Raw genomic sequence first — 17,120 nt, 5'->3', positions numbered from 1 at the left:
GAGGAAGAGAGGCTTGAAGAAGCTATTTCAGTTGTACTTAAGTTAGTATGTGGTCGGTACCGCGTGTATCCGAGTCGGTGCATCAGGTTGCTGATGGCAGAATGCTTCTATAGAAAAATGCAAGATCGAAAGAGCTAAAGTATGTGGGCCCGCATCGAAATGTAGGCAAACCATCATTAATTGTTGCTAGGCTTTTGCCGTGTACGAAGTTATCAAGCTGCTACTACATATATTCATCGTCATGCATCCCCATAATGAGTGATGGGCACTGAAGTATCTGATAAGTATATGGAGTCACGGGCAGCCTTGAAATACAGAACTTAGGTAGCTGCAGTCAAATCTCTTTTTCGGAGGTATGTAGCCTCTAGTATTAGAAAACATGCGGTGCCACTGTTTCACGTTCACGCATATCTAATAATTGGAAACATGTTCTGCAACAATATACCATGCGTACACCATGTCGTGGCGTATAAAAAGAACTTTGCTCCTGGGTAAATCTTGGCGCGGCCAAAGTTGCGAATTCCCTGATAATCTGAAGAAAGATGTAATGTTTAACTTGCAGATAAGCACAAGAGAAAAACAATATTTGAATAAACGCTGTCAAAGTGAGCCCGACGCGTTTCATTGCGTAGTAACAGATTGGAGCATGCACTTTTCAAATCAAGCTCTTCCTGACAGCGCCGTAAAAGAAGTAATACTCCAGAGCCGCTTTTAGCAGCTCAGGAGTAGTAATGATGCCAACAGTAATGAAGTCGGAATTGATACCATAAAGCCGCCAAAGTCAGCTTTACAAATATTAAGTACCATAGAGCCACTTTAGCGGCTCTATGGTATTTATTATTTGTAAAGCAGCTTTTGGATATGGCGTGCTTAAACTGAAAGCACATCTCGCATCACATTCGTCATCTGTCAAAGCATGTTCTTTGCCTTTACTCACACAAAATTGTTGGTCGAAGTTATTTCCGGATTTTCATACAATTCTGGCGAGAACTTATCAATGGCAGGGATGGCCAGGTTGTCCAAGCTGAATCTTGCGGAAGAATCGCCCCTGGGACTGTTCCAGGCAGCTTATAGGGGTACCTGTTGTAGTTGTTTGCTCTTTCATGGCCTCCGAGATAACGGGCGCGCAAGTTGCTTTTCTCCCGCCGTCGCAACCACCACGCTCCCCAGCAAAGCCAACGTGTATTGCCTCGCGCGCCCGGCTACCGCGAGAGGGCGTATTCATTCTGTATTCCGGCGGCGCGGATACCGCGGCGGAAAGCAGAGCGTGCAAGATTCTAGCGTGCGCATGGCATTTTTTTTTAACCTGCGAGCAATAACCACCGCTAGAAGCTTCTGACTGCACTGAAGGCAAGTACTTATTCTATTGCTGCATTTGTTTTCGTCAAATTTGCAACGAAAAGCATGGCAACTGCGGCATTTTTCTGATAAGTATCAATTCGTCTGTGGCAGTATTACGTTTTTTATCACGATTCCTGGCGTTTTGGTGCTAAACACCTTAATTTGAGAAATATATAGGCATTCTAGCTTTCCTCCTTTCTCCTTTCTGGAGACGTGTATGGATGAAAACTGGGCTAGTTATCGTCGTCGAATCATACTTGCCCCCTATCGTGGCACATCATTTTAGTAGTTTATCGCGCATCGATATCTATGAGGTGGTCAACAGAAGCCAGTCACGCTCTAGATAACTTAGTGTGCTGGTCATGTCACTCAAGTAAGAGGATAAGTAATTTTATAGGAGTATTGTAGAAGGCTTTGATTATTTGACCTAAATTTACTCCCATCTCTTTCACAGTGAAAGTGGCCGAGTTGTCATCGTCTCTTTTTTTGTATCTGCGCTTTGACCATGTTTTGGTAGCACAATGGCAACATCAGTATCCTGGATATTTATTGCGCTTTTGATTGGATCGAAACCAAAGGGTCGCATATGCAGGAGAGTGACATCTTCCTGAAGAAAACTAAGTATTCGTCTAGGTGCACTGTTGAAGAAAAAAAAGTGCAAATTGTCACTTCTATGTAACGCACAGTGTTCCATGCCAGCTACACCAAACTCTGAACGCCTGTTGCCTTCTTCCTCAACGAGCAAATATTTCTATTGCTCAACGCATACACTGAACACCGTAACACTTCAGTGCGAATGCGGAACCATAAGTCATGAAAACCCGTCAGTAACCAGCCCGTTGTCGTCGTGTAACCGGTGACGTTCAATCTAGACGTAGTTTAAACGTATGGCGACCGCAAGCACCCTCCTTTCTTTCTTTTGAGTCTGTGGTGCGACGGCAGGTAGTTGAAAATGGAAGCTGGGGAGGCATCGCGGACGAGTGCGAAGCGCTTTGCGCTAGGCGGGTGTGCCTTTCGCGAAAGCTCTGATTACATCAGCGCGTTTGAAAAAATTCAGGAAACGGCGTTAGAATACGATAAACAGCTCTAGTTCCACAAAAGGAAAAAAAAATCACGTATTTATTCAAGTGCGACCCCTGAACTAAAGTTGCAGAAGAGTACCTCTACTTAGGACAGGCAGTAACTGAACCACGAACTTGAATTAACTAAAAGAATAATGGAATGGAGCACATTCGGCAAGCAGTCTCAAATCTTGAATGGCAGAGTGGTACTATTTCTCAAGAGGAAGGTATATACCAGCTTCACCTTACCGGTAGTCAACTAATTGATTGATTGATATGTGGGGTTTAACGTCCCAAAACCACCATATGATTATGAGAGACGCCGTAGTGGAGGGCTCCGGAAATTTTGACCACCTGGGGTTCTTTAACGCGCACCCAAATCTGAGCACACGGGCCTAAAACATTTCCGCCTCCATCGGAAATGCAGCCGCCGCAGCCGGGATTTGAACCAGCGACCTGCGGGTCAGCAGCCAAGTACCTTAGCCACTACACCACCGTGGCGGGGCCGGTACTCAACTAAGGAGCAGAAATTTGGAGGATTACACAGTTCAACTTAAGTTGAGGGCAAGGCAGCGAGGAATGGAAAGGAAAATAATAGGTGCAAGCCTAAGAGACAAGAAAACAGCAGAGTGGGTCAGGAAACAAATGGGTGTTAAGGACATCATAGTCGAAATGAAGAATAACAAATGGTCATGGGCAGGGAGCGTAGCGCAAAGCCAAGATAACCGCTGGACAATAAGGACTTAAAGAACTGAAAAACTGAGCAAAAAAACTGCAAAAACTGAGCAAAAAAATAAAAAAAACGACAAGAACACAGAAGGCACACGCACTTGCGGAGTGCATGTGCCTTCTATGTTCTCTCTTTTTTTTTGCGGAATCGTTGTAGTCATTAAGGATCACAGACTGTATTACAATAGAAGGCAAGCGGGTGAGGGGAAGACAAAGTTAGGTTGGCAGATGAGATAAAGGAGTTTGCGGGCATAGAGTGGCAGCAGAAAGCATAGAACCGAGTTGACTGGCGGAACCTGGGAGAGGCTTTTGTCCTGCGGTGAAAGTAGTCAGGCTGATGGTGATCAAGATGAAGCGGTTAGTTATGAATGCCGCGCTCTTATATAATTTTTAGAGTTTAACGTGTCAAAACCGCATTTGATTATGAGAGACGCTGTAGTGGAGGGCTCCGGCAATTTCGACAACGTGAAGTTTTTTGACGTGCTCCTAAATCTAAGCACATGAACAGCAAGTATTTTCTTCTCGATGTTAAATGCAGACGCTGAGGCTGGGATTCGATCCTAACACGGCACTCTTCTGGCTGCGCTTGCGGATCGGGCTGTCTTCTTTTTCTTCTTCACAATGCAGTGCCCCCCATGCTTACTGTCCACAAACGGCGAAGTATAACCAGTTGCTGGCACATAGTGATTTTCGCTGAAGCATCGCAATAATAAGTGCTCTAATACGGCTGAAATCTATAGCAACAAAAAAAAATAAAGCCCTTCTGAGAATATATGCGCCCCAGCATTGACTTTGCCTCTAGAACACATTCACTTGGCATTTCGAAATGAGCGGGAGTTTATCTAAAAGCACAAAACCTTTTTTTTTCTCGCCACATGCAAGCTTCACCAATAGCGAGGCAGTCTTTTCGATCCTCTGTGGGAGAGCCGCGGTCCTGTGGGAGAAACACGCTCACCTCTTGAAACACGCTCTCTCCCTTCGTGTGGGACGGCCGGAGAGAAATGCACCGTGCGCCCGCCATCTGGGAGGCCATTGTTTGTTCAAGACGTTTCCTGACTCTCTTGGTGGCTGAGAAAGCACGATGCTGGGCTTCGGAGGCGCATCCGCTTCTTGGGGTCTGGTTGTACTGCTGGTAAGCTTGTGCTTCAGCCGTGAGCACCGCCGCCGCCGACTTTCAGATCGAGCTGCCTCCCTTTGAGTGATCCCCGGCCATTTTCTTTAGAATTCGTGCTTCGCCCCTGAGTTTCAGAGACTACTTGGTTGTCGCATCATGAGAACCAGCACAACTTGGACACTTAGGCGTTTCCAATTACCATTCCTGCACTTCGTGGCTTTCAACTAGCCGTTGGCAAGTCATAGTGCTCTACAGAGTGCACTCACATGTCCTATCTGCTGGCATATGTGACACTGAACAGGTCTCGGTACGCATGGCTGCACCAGATGCCTCACGTATCCCACTTTCACATGAGCTGGCAAAAAAGATCAGTAGAAGACCAGCTTGACATAACGTGACTGTCCGAGGGGTGCAAAGTAAATATTCGCACCGTTTACGTCAAATGTTTGCTGGGATTCTCTTCCGTGATTTGAGAGTCTTTGTCAGAGATTACACCAGTTGAAGTACCCTTGCCATACACCCAAGGGGGAACCAGAAAATTACCAAGTGCCTGAATGCTTTTCAACGTTTCCAGCACTGTTAGACTGTTCGCATCGACCGTAAGTATGTTCTTACGAGAGTTCATTTGAACTGCACTGTTCTGGCCTGGTGGTGTGCGGCCAAATAATTCTGTTGAGAATCGACTATTAAGGCTAATAATATTGTGACTTGATGATGTGGTCACATATATCAAATCATAAAGGATGAAGTGTCCTTAGGCGTCGATAACTCAAATGTCGTACTGATGTCCGATGTAGTTTTCTTTTAAGGCGACGAGTTCTGACTGTCGTAAACTCTTCTCGCAATTTCATAGCATCCTTTTTTGAGCTGTTCGATAACTCGGGCAGCCTCGCGCTTCTACTCCGTAGTTTCTTCAATCTGGCTTGATGTGCGTGGTGGATCTCAGACTTCACGAAGGCCTGGGGAATACCTCCCCCCTTTTCAACGAAAGGCGCTTTCGTAAACGTAGCAGGTGATGAAAAAACAGCACTAAAATACAGCGAGATGGAGCACACTGGCGAACGCCGTCACTTCGTAAGTAAGTAGGAAGGATGGAAGGAAAGAACAACAAGAGAGAAAACACGCAGGTTAACCATGTACTTGTCCGGTTTGCAACCCTACAATGGGGAATGAAAATTGGAGTATAAAGATGAAAGAGAGAGAAAGGAAAGAAAATAGAAGGAGAGGAGAAAGTAGTCAGTGCATGGTCTGACGCCTATGCAGCATTGGCATTATGCAAAAGTCAAAGGCATTTACTTACATAGGCCTGTAGTCCTAAGAAAGTTCTAGAGGGCTTGAATACCTTGTGAGCCGACGAAAAAGTAATAGTAAGTCAGCAAATACTACTATATCATTCAAAAGAAACCAGTGAGTGAGAATTAACTATCAGAAATCAAAGAGAATACTTTGTAAAGACAGCCAAAAATTGAGGTGTATGTATTTCCTCACATTAAAAAAATCGCTAAGAATTACTGTCTTTTCTTTCTTCGAAAGCTAGTTCAACATGAGGGTAATGTTTGCATCCACTGTACATAATAAAAGGTTATGAGAATGCACTACAGCCGAGGTTGGTAAGCTTTTCGGGCCGAGAGCCAAGTTGCATGAAGCGGACACCATGGGGGAAGGGGGTGGGGCGACGGCAAATCGAAGGGCAAGGGTTGTAACATAGGTAACAAGCAAAAACCTCATTTTAGCTAAAAACTGCCATGATGGCCTTTAGATGGAAAACAGTCAGGGGAGGTGTGTGGGTTGGATAGCGTGCCGAGGGAACATAATATAGTGCCCCGTGGGCTGCAGTTTGCCGGCACCTGCGGTGGAGGACAAGCGCTTCACCTTCTTATCGAGTTTTTTTTTTTCTTTCTTCAAGGTGCGGTATGAAGCGCAGAGGCATTATGCTAACTTTTTGTGCAGGCATTTTCATCTTAATTATTACAGCTTCTCTGTCCGAACAATATTTCGCGTCGCACCCTTATCTGCATTTACGATTGGGCACAGTAAAACGATCTCTCACAGTAAAACGACCAGGGGAGCTAGCAATGCAAGTAAAAATAGGGTGGCCCATTAGTTAGTACAGCAAGCTTGCTTGAACCCTTACCATGCGGTTCAAGGAAGAAAAGCAGAAGACTGCTTTTTTTCGTGCCACAGACCACTTGCTGTGGTCCTCTTTGCTTGAGAATGTCAAAGGTCCCTTTTGAGTGCGTAAACCAACTTCCTCGACATCAATAATTGAGTGCTTCGTATTACATTGCGTAGTTTGCGCTCCGCCGATGCCATTTTTCCAGGTCTGGACGGCCATACTGTCGTTCATCTGGCGAATGAGTTCCTCGGAATAAATATCTGGAGCAAAAGGAGTATAATATTAGCGATGGAGTTCGCGAAAAAATTGCTGAGTTGCCTGGCAAATAGGCGCTAGAAGAGCACTATGTGGTGGCTGGTGTGTTGAAATGAATAGACGTATAAACACTGAACGGCAAAGTAGCGAACACACAATACAACATAGATTTCTAGCTTTTGGCAAAATTTCACACTCGTGATAGCAAATACATGCGCACTCGACGCACAATTTTCTATGGTGCACCAGCCGGCCATACTGTGCATTGAGCCCAAATAAATAGGTAAAGTCGCCCTGTGATTCGTATGTTCTATGTGCAGGCAAAAGTTGTGAATGGTGCTGACGCACGCGGCTCAAGCAAAGACAAAGCGCGCTGGCAGGCTCCGTCAGTCGAAGGAGCATGAAAGGGTGCCAGATCATAGCTGCCGCGCTCAGCCATCCACTACGAACTTTAATGAAATGAATTTGCGCGGTCACGCGCGCCATTTGGATAGCCATAAGTACATGGCTTCTCCACTTCTACGCGTTCTGCTCTCACCGCTTTTGTTGCGATAAAGCGAGAGACAGCCCCCCCCCCCCCTCCCTCAGGAGCCCCTGTATTTTTTTTACGTGGACGTTTTGTAGAATTACGCATGGCCGGATCTTCACTGAGTTTCCTGCTCGCCTTATTTCGTATAATATTTCAATTAGTCGATTCACTACTTCGCGATTCTGGTGAAAATGCGACTGTTTTATATCCTAATGCATTATTAGGTCATCCACTGAAATACATGCTTCCATCCATTGGCCGCAGTCAATTCGTCATTGCTGAGTGATCATGTGAATATACAGGCGTGAAAGGCTTCTTGTTAAAACAGCACAAAACTAAAAATACGTGTCAGCATATGTCAGAGCAGAAAGAACATAAAGGAAGTTTGTGCATCGCCTTCTCTATTGCTAGCCTGGCTTCAGCACTCAGTGGATGCCTCAACTGTGCTGAAAGGGAACGAACGACTGCGCACGTGCCATTAGCTATGTCAAACTATCCTACGATGCCTACTGCAAGTACTGTTTTTAAGTGCCCACTACACCGTTATTGATGGTGATGATTATGTGTAGTGCTTCATGGCGCAAGGTCCATTTAATTGATAAAGAGCGTTAATCCATGGGACAAAAGGTGTGGAAAAGATTTGTGGCTCTATAGAGGCCTTAAAGCTTTGCAGACAAAGATTCGTAAACATCAAACTAATAAAATATTACTGTGAGGTAAAACGTTGTGAGTAATATTGAATGTCGAGTGGGCTTTCTAATAAAGCTATGTTGGTATATGGCATTAGGAAGAGTGCCTTTTGAACGCCCTTGAAAAAGGGGTCAAGAGGCACGTACTATGTTTTATATAATCACTGCATCAGCGACCTGTTGCTACAGATTGCTAGGGTTTACAGCATGAAAACTACGCACGTGTTTTAAAATGAAAGCAATGTGACTCATGTTTGAAAAGCGGTTCCCTACCGAGGCTCAATGATGGGTGAAACGGTATTTGTTGCCGGTAAGGCGATGAAAAGCGTCGTTTCCAAAGCATTCATAATTGTTTACATTAAATTACTGTAAATCAATAAATATCATGGAAGGTATTCACAAAATACTATATATATATATATATATATATATATATATATATATATATATATATATATATATATATATATATATATAGGTATGCGATATGGCACAACGGGAGCAGGATAAATATATTTATTTCCCAACAGTTTCGAGAGGGGTCCTCCCTTCATCAAGGGATAACTCATCCCCTGATGAAGGAAGGACTCCTCCCGAAACTGTTGGGAAATAAATATATTTATCCTTGTTGACAACGCTCCCGTTGTGCCATATCCCATACCTTCACGAAGACTAACTGGCCCATTGAATTATTACTCCCACAATATATATATATATATATATATATATATATATATATATATATATATGTGTGTGTGTGTGTGTGTGTGTGTGTGTGTGTGTGTGTGTGTGTGTGTGTGTGTGTGTGTGTGTGTGTGTGTGTGTGTGTGTGTGTGTGTGCAGGCATGGTGGTTGAGTGGCCGTAGCGTTGCATATAGTCAAGTAGATCCTCCGTGAGCGGTCACAACGTGGTTTATTTCGACGTTTCGGCCTAGAGTCTGGCCTTCATCAGGATTGAGATTCTGATGAAGGCCAGACTCTAGGCCGAAAAGTCGAAATAAACCTCGTTGTGGCTGCTCACAAAGTATCTACTTGACTATATATATATATATATATATATATATATATATATATATATATATATATATATATATATATATATATATATATATATATATATATATATATATGAATGAGATCTAACAGACAGTAATGCCAAGGAATGTACAGAGGAAGTTATTAGAACCAATGGAATGTAAATAAGAAAGAAGAAAGAAAAGTGGATGAAAATATAACCAGCCGTGAGCAGGAGCATCGAACGCGTTATTCGAAGGTCGTAGGTTCGTTTCCTGCTCACGGCTGGTTATTTTTTCATTCACTTTTCTTTCTTCTTTCTTCTGATTTACATTCCATTGGTTCTAATAACTTCCTCTGTACATTCCTTGGCATTACTGTCTGTGTTAGATCTCATTAATATTGTGTTAAAACACCGAAAAACGAGCCCTTAGGTATACACTTCTTTCCCTTATATATATATATATATATATATATATATATATATATATATATATATATTCTTAAATGCAGAAAAATACCTTCGGTTGCCGCAAGGTTATAAATATGAAAGTAGATGCGCTTTCACATAACAGCTGTTTATTCTGCCGACGTTTCGACGGGAACCCCGTCTTTTTATGCCTTTTATGCCATTTATGCTTTGAAAAAGACGGGGTTCCCTTCGAAACGTCGGCAGAATAAACAGTTGTTATGTGCAAGTGCATCTATTTTCATATATATATATATATATATATATATATATATATATATATATATATATATATATATATATATATATATATATATATATATATATATATATATATATATATATATATATATATATATATCACACTCGCAGTATCAAATTCATCCCAGTAAAGTAAGTTGTCCGGCCATCTGCTGCTCGAAGTTTGTAATAATAAAATGATAAGAAACTAAAACTGACCCGACATTTCGGGACCCATTAGGTCCCTTCTTCAGGATTAAATGTACGGCTGGCTCCACAGCCACAGACTTTTCTTGGTGGTGTCCTTCTCTCCATCGTCTTCTTTTTGGATATTCTTGGTGCTGTCGTGTTTTCTCCATTGGTTGCATAAACCATGAGCGTGTAAACTCGTTAACGCCCTTCTTGAATGATTGATAATTCCAGGTGTTGATTGTATATGCCAGGACTTTGAGAACTGCCGCTTTTGTGCGGCTACCCTCCATATCGATGACCCGGGTGGCGTCGACGTTGATGCGATGGTCCATGTGTTTGGTGACAGGGTTCTGTTCGCAAGAGTCACTAGCTTCGGAGCGGGCTGAACAGTCATTCCTAAAGAATGCATCGGATCTGTCCCGAAACGTCGGGTCCGTCATTAGTTTTAATTCTAACAATACAAAGTTTGCACTAGAAGTGAGTGGAGAAGTTATTTTATTCTGAAGGTATTCTCTACTACCTCTTGTCCAGGTATGAGACTTTGCAATAGCCAAGACGGGTCTGGTCTTCCTAGTCAGAAGAATGTCCACTTTTATACCGCTAGGCTTCCTGATGTAATGCTTCTGCAGCAGGGCAGCAAATTCCTTGTAAGTATTCGTCCATTCAAAATAACGTGACTGGTACACGTTCGCCGCCTGCAGCTGAAGATGGTATGCTGAAAAATAGTTCGTAATATTACTGTTTAATTTGCTTTTTGCAAAATAGCTTCCAATTCGAAAATCTCGAAAGAGTGTTCCTGTAAGATTCTGCCTGTTGACGTCACGTAGCTCACTTCATGGCAAATTGCATACCATGTTGCTAAAACGTTGCGTACGTTATCCTTTACTAAGACATAGCTATACGACTACACGTTAAATTGCATCACAGTCAGCACTTTTTTAATGAGGTAGGTGATTCTATAATAAATCTTCCGATATATGCTTTTTGCGGCAATCAATAGGTATGGCCATGTTAGGTACTATACGAACATTTCATCACCTAACGACCATCTGGCTCCTCTCGTATACGCGCATGTACTGTACGCTGAGGTATAAGACCTTTACATCCTTTCATTGACGTCAGCGTGGTTAACTAAAAATGATTTCAATTGCTTTCTAGGCTATCGATGTTTGCGAAGATATTAGCGGGTTGCGCTCTTTGAAAAGTTATTGCGTACCCATACCTTAAAAATTGTAATAAATTATAAAAGTTATAATTTTCAAGCATGTGGAACAGTGTATGTTGAGTGCGGTGTCTGCGATTGTGTTGCTTTCTGCTCAATGTTGGTCACTATACAGTGTAAAACTTGAATACTTTTGTGCGTTGTACTTTTGGTAAAAGTTGCTTTTCGTTTGCATTACGATCTGTATGTCCTTTGTTTGTGTGGTTTTGTTTAAAGCTGTAGGATGCATTGTCTGTCTTGATTTCACTGTGTAGTGCTTGTGTCTTTGACCAATGAGTGAAGTGCATTTCAGTACTCCACCCTGTATTGGCCTTTGGCTAACAGTGTAAATAAAAATAAAAAAATGCAATAGTACCACGCAGCTTCCCATATTAGTCATCCAGTCTCATTGGCGATAAAGAACCTGACTGGACCCTGCTCGCAAGAAAGGCAGCCACTGCGGTCCATTGCGCTCTATGGCGATTCCACCATGTTTTTCCTCTAGCAATGTGGCAGCCGGCGCCTTCACTTGCTCCCGTTGGTGGCGGCCGGGACTGCCACTCCAGATGTTCTATACAACCTCCTTGGCTACGCGACGCCAAACAGGCTCATGAAATGTGTGCCACACTCGCCGCCAAGGCTACTGGTGGCGCTGACTGACACTCCCACGTTTAAATATACCCAATAAAGTTGCTGGGGGATAGCTATAGTGGTAGCTCAGTGGTAGAGCATCGAACGTGTTATTCGAAGGTCGCAGGTTCTGGTCCTGCCCCCGGCAAGGTCATCTTTTCAACCACTTTTCTTTCTTCACATTTAAATTACAATTGACATTACCTCCCCTATACTTTCATTGGTATTATTGTCTGTTAGATCTCATTATTATTGTGTTTAAACACACACACACACAGACATATATATATATATGTATATATATGAGATCTAACTGAATATGTTGCCAAAGAATATATAAGGGAACTCATTAGACCAATTGTAATGTAAATTTGAAGAAAGAAATGTGGGTGAAAATATAATTCCTGCTCACGGCAAGATATCTTTGCACACACTTTTTTCTTCTTTCACATTTACATTACAATTGGTCTAATAACTTCGCTTATACATTCCTTGGCAACATTGCCTGTTAGATCTTAATATTATTGTGTTGAAACCCGGAACAACGAGCCCTTGAGTATACACTTATTTTCCTTATGTGTATATATATATATTGTACAGAAGCCGCCGAACACTGAAGTGGGTCGAACTCTTATGTGCTTTCTAGTGGGTCTGCCCAAAGAGAACGCCGCTCGCGCGGAGACCCCGTGTTTTTGCCGTTACTGTCGCCATTGTGTAGACTCGCTCTGTGCGGGCTAATAAACGCCATAACAAATTGGTGGAGAGTGCTACGATCCCCTTCGATGCCCTTGGAACTACGCTCACGTACGCTGCAATCTACCATGTCCCACGACGCCTCTCAGCAAACGCCTCCTCCCATGCCACCCCCATGTCCCGGTGTCCCCAGGATCCGCGATCCACCCATCTTCACGGGCGCCGATGGCACTGACGTGGAGGACTGGCTCGCCATTTACGAGCGCGTGAGCGTCCCCAACAAATGGGACGAGGACGGCAAGTTGACAAACTTGGTGTTCTACCTTACGGGCGTTGCAAGTTTGTGGTACACCAACCACGCGTCCGAGTTTGCAACCTGGTCCGGTTTCAAGACTGCTATCACCAACGTTTTTGGCCGCCCTGCCGTTCGCAAGCTGCAAGCCGAGCAGCGCTTACGCGAACGCGCTCAGCAGGCCGGTGAGTCATTCACCAGTTACATTGAAGATGTCCTGGACTTGTGCAAGAAGTTGAACGACAGCATGTCCGAATCAGACAAGATCCGGAACGTCATGAAGGGCATTGACGATGATGCCTTCACGATGCTGCTTGCCAAAAACCCAGGCACAGTAGCTGAGGTCATCAAGCTGCGCCAGAGCTACGAGGAGCTCCGCCGGCAGCGTTCGATGACCCGTCGCTCCACATCACGAGATGCAGGGCTTGCAGGCTTGGAAGCGAGCTGTGATCAGGTGGCACTGCTGGCAGATCTCAAGTCCTTCATACGTGAGGAAATCGCGCGGCAGTTCTCTCTCCTGCCCTTTGCCCACCCACCGGCTGCTCAACAATCGGCCCCTACCATTCTTCCACCCATCCGCCGAGCGATTGAGCAGGAAATAGCGGAGGTCATGCCTGCGTACCACCCACAACAACTTCCGGCCCCTGCACCCCCAAGTTACGCCCAAGTGGTCGCAAGGCCGCCTCCAGTCGTTCAAGCGCCTGCACCTGTGACTTACGCCGAAGCTGCCGCACGACCTCCGTCCTTTGCAGCGGGTATGCCGGCTACATATGTTGGCGCAACCCCTCAGCCTCATTTTCAGCCCACCATGCAGCCTTTCCAGACACCGTTCCGGGCGAGACCCACCCCGGCAAACCGATGGCGCACACCCGACAACCGGCCCATCTGCTTTGCTTGCGGTTACGCCGGTCACGTAGCCCGTTATTGCTCTCGACTACAGCCGGCTCCCACTTCTCCTGTTGCTGGCCACCTTAGCCGTTCGTATAACGAGGAACTGCCGTCTGTGCCACTGTCGTCCCGCCCAGGTCCGTCTGCTCGAAGGTCGCCGTCTCCACGACGTCGGTCTCTGTCCCCCATGCGGCCAAGTTCTTCTGCTCATGAGCGGGAAAACTAGTCGTCGCAGTCCCAGAGGCAAGGACTGCGACGCTATCGCATTGTGAAAGCCCTCAGAGCCGCCCATCTAATGTCATTGACGTGCTTGTGGACGGTGTTCATGCATCTGCTCTTATTGACACTGGAGCTGCGGTATCAGTTATGAGCGAAAACCTTTGCCGCTTGCTTCGAAAAGTGACGACGCCGATTTCTGGACTGTCCCTTCGTACCGCTAGCTCACATCGTATTAATCCTACAGCAGGCTGCACAGCTCGCGTTGTCGTTCAGGACGTTCTGTATGTCGCCCAATTCATCATCATTCCTGCATGCTCTCATGACGTCATCTTGGGATGGGATTTTCTCTCCCGCAACGACGCCGTCATTCATTGTGCCGCCGCCGAAATTGAACTCTCGCCCTTCTCGCATTTGACGCCAGAAGACGGTCCCTCGACACTGAACAAGATTCTTGTGAAAGACGATACTATAGTGCCTCCAAGCTCGACGATGGGCGTATCGGTCTACTGCACCGGTCTCTCCGACACAATTGCACTTGTTTCGCCATCCTACCGTGCTTCCAGGAGGAAAGGGTTGCTAGTACCTTTCGCGACCGTGCAAATCACCCAAGGCAACGCCGCTATTTTTGTGACCAACCCATCCCCGTACACTGTTACCTTGGTTCAAGGGGAATGTCTCGGCAGAGTGGAAGCAGTCGACGACGCACAAGTCCTGGACGTACCCGAAGACTCGCGTTGTCCCGATTCACGTACCATCAGTGCTGTTTCTACTTCTGACCCATCATCTCCTGATGTATTTGGCCCATTCATTGATGACAACCTTACGTCAGTGCAGCGTTCCCAGCTTCTAGACCTGTTGCAAGAATACCGTTCTTCTTTCGATGTCGGGCGAAGTTCTCTCGGTCGCGCGTCCACTGTTACGCATCGTATTGACACTGGTGCCCATCCACCATTACGGCAACGTCCATACCGCGTGTCGCCTGCTGAACGCCGGCAAATTAACGAGCAGGTTGACGATATGCTCCGACGCGACGTCATTCGGCCCTCGGACAGTCCATGGGCGTCTCCTGTTGTTCTTGTTGCGAAGAAAGATGGTTCTGTGCGGTTCTGTGTGGACTACAGACGGCTCAATAAGATCACTCGCAAGGATGTCTACCCAATGCCGCGCATCGACGACGCAATTGACAGCCTTCACGGAGCCCAATTTTTTTCTTCTCTCGATCTGCGCTCGGTGTACTGGCAAGTACCCCTGGCTGATGACGCTCGACCGAAGACTGCCTTCATCACACCCGACGGCTTGTACGAATTCAACGTCATGCCGTTTGGTCTGTGTAATGCACCTGCGACATTTGAGCGCATGATGGACACCGTACTGCGCAACTTGAAATGGCACACGTGCTTGTGTTACCTCGATGACGTTGTTGTCTTCGCTCCAGATTTCTCCACCCATCTCCAACGTCTAAAAGAAGTTTTCGCACGTGTGAGCAATGCCGGCTTGCAACTAAATCTGAAGAAGTGCCGCTTTGCAGCACGCCAACTCACCATCCTAGGGTACGTCGTGTCCAAGGATGGCATTCTTCCTGACCCAGCCAAGCTTCGGGCCGTGGCAGAATTTCCAAAACCTGCGTCCGTCAAAGAACTGCGTAGTTTCGTGGGCCTGTGCTCATACTTCCGACGCTTTATACGAAACTTCGCCACGATTATATCACCGCTGACGAAGCTCCTCGGAAGTAACGGGCCCCTCAATTCGTGGTCGTCAGAGTGCGACAACGCGTTCTTGAAGCTCCGCCACTTGTTGACGTCTCCTCCCATTCTCCGCCACTATGACCCTACGGCCCCAACAGAAGTGCACACGGACGCCAGTGGTGTAGGCCTCGGCGCTGTCCTGGCGCAGCGCAAACCCGGGTTCCCTGATTATGTTGTGGCATATGCAAGCCGTACGCTCACAAGAGCCGAGACAAACTACACCGTCACGGAAAAAAGAGTGCCTGGCAATCGTCTGGGCTCTTACAAAGTTTCGACCTTATTTGTATGGTCGCCCATTCGATGTCGTCACTGACCATCATGCACTATGCTGGCTGTCATCATTGAAGGATCCCTCAGGCCGCCTCGCCCGTTGGGCTCTTCGCTTACAAGACTACGACATCCGCGTCCTCTACCGCAACGGACGCCAGCATGCTGACGCCGACGCCCTCTCGCGCTCCCCTCTGCCTGAAGCTAACGTGCTCTGCTCAGTATCCTCGGTTGTTGTTTCTGCCATTGATGTTGACATCATCGCTACCGAACAGCGAAAGGATAATTGGATCGCCCAACTGATCGACTTGCTCTCTGATCCGTCCGCAACGCCATCCACGCGTGCCTTGCGTCGTCGAGCTCACCATTTCGCCATTCGTGACGGCCTCCTACACCGACGCAATTACGACGCCGATGGCCGGCAGTGGCTACTCGTGATACCCCGCAGTCTGCGGTCGGAGATATGTGAATCCTTCCATTCTGATCCACAGTGCGCGCACTCTGGGGTATTCAAAACCTATCATCGCATTAGACAACGCTACTTCTGGCGCGGGATGTACCGCTACGTCCAGCAGTTCGTTCGCTCCTGTCTCGCTTGCCAACGCCGCAAACCGTCCGCACACATGTCACCAGCCGGTCTGCAACCGCTACCTTGCCCTGACCGTCCGTTTGGGCGCATAGGTATCGATTTGTACGGACCACTTCCTCTGACGTCCACTGGCAACCGCTGGGCCATCGTCGCCGTAGATCATTTAACGCGATACGCCGAAACCACCGCTCTCCCTGCGGCTACTGCGCGTGATGTTGCGTCCTTCCTACTACATCAATTTATATTGCGCCACGGTCCACCCCAGGAGCTTCTCAGCGATCGAGGCCGTGTCTTCTTGTCAGAAGTCGTCGATGCCATTCTCACTGAGTGCCATTCTGTCCATCGCAAAACTACTGCTTACCACCCGCAGACGAATGGTCTGACCGAACGCTTTAACCGCACCCTCGGCGACATGCTGTCGATGTACGTCGCCGCCAACCACACGAATTGGGATACCATACTGCACTTCGTCACTTACGCCTACAACACCGCCCCTCAGAGCACGACTGGTTTTTCACCTTTCTTTTTGCTGTACGGAAGGCACCCGTCACACACCATCGACACGATACTCCCGTACACGCCGGATCCATCTGAGTGTACACCTATTTCCGAGACCGCCAGGCTTGCTGAAGAGTGTCGCGAGCTTGCCAAGACTTTTACGACGCATGAGCAAGAGCGGCAGAAGAGTATTCGTGATGGCTCCGCCACTTCTGAGCCCTCCTTCCTTCCTGGTTCCCTTGTATGGCTCTCAATCCCGACCTCTGTAGCTGGCCTTTCTTCCAAACTACTCCCGAAATATGAAGGTCCCTACCGTGTGATCGAGCGCACATCTCCGGTCAACTATCTT

General features: G+C 46.5%; 1 protein-coding gene across 1 annotated transcript in view; it reads right to left on the bottom strand.

Moving 5' to 3' along the window:
• The window catches only part of LOC119185532 (plancitoxin-1), a 98,979-nt gene that overhangs the window by 21,677 nt on the left and 60,182 nt on the right, over positions 1-17,120 (bottom strand). The window contains exons 5-6 of the mRNA XM_075866809.1: positions 10,270-10,464; positions 6,380-6,621 (exon numbers count right to left, since the gene is read on the bottom strand). Coding sequence (XP_075722924.1) covers positions 6,380-6,621; positions 10,270-10,464 — 437 coding nt within the window. The remainder of the gene's footprint in view (positions 1-6,379; positions 6,622-10,269; positions 10,465-17,120) is intronic.

This window comes from Rhipicephalus microplus, chromosome 6, assembly GCF_043290135.1.
Source record: "Rhipicephalus microplus isolate Deutch F79 chromosome 6, USDA_Rmic, whole genome shotgun sequence".
Lineage (NCBI taxonomy): Eukaryota > Metazoa > Arthropoda > Arachnida > Ixodida > Ixodidae > Rhipicephalus > Rhipicephalus microplus.
The sequence above is the reverse complement of the archived record's forward strand: the minus strand, read 5'-3'. Positions and strand labels throughout refer to the sequence as shown.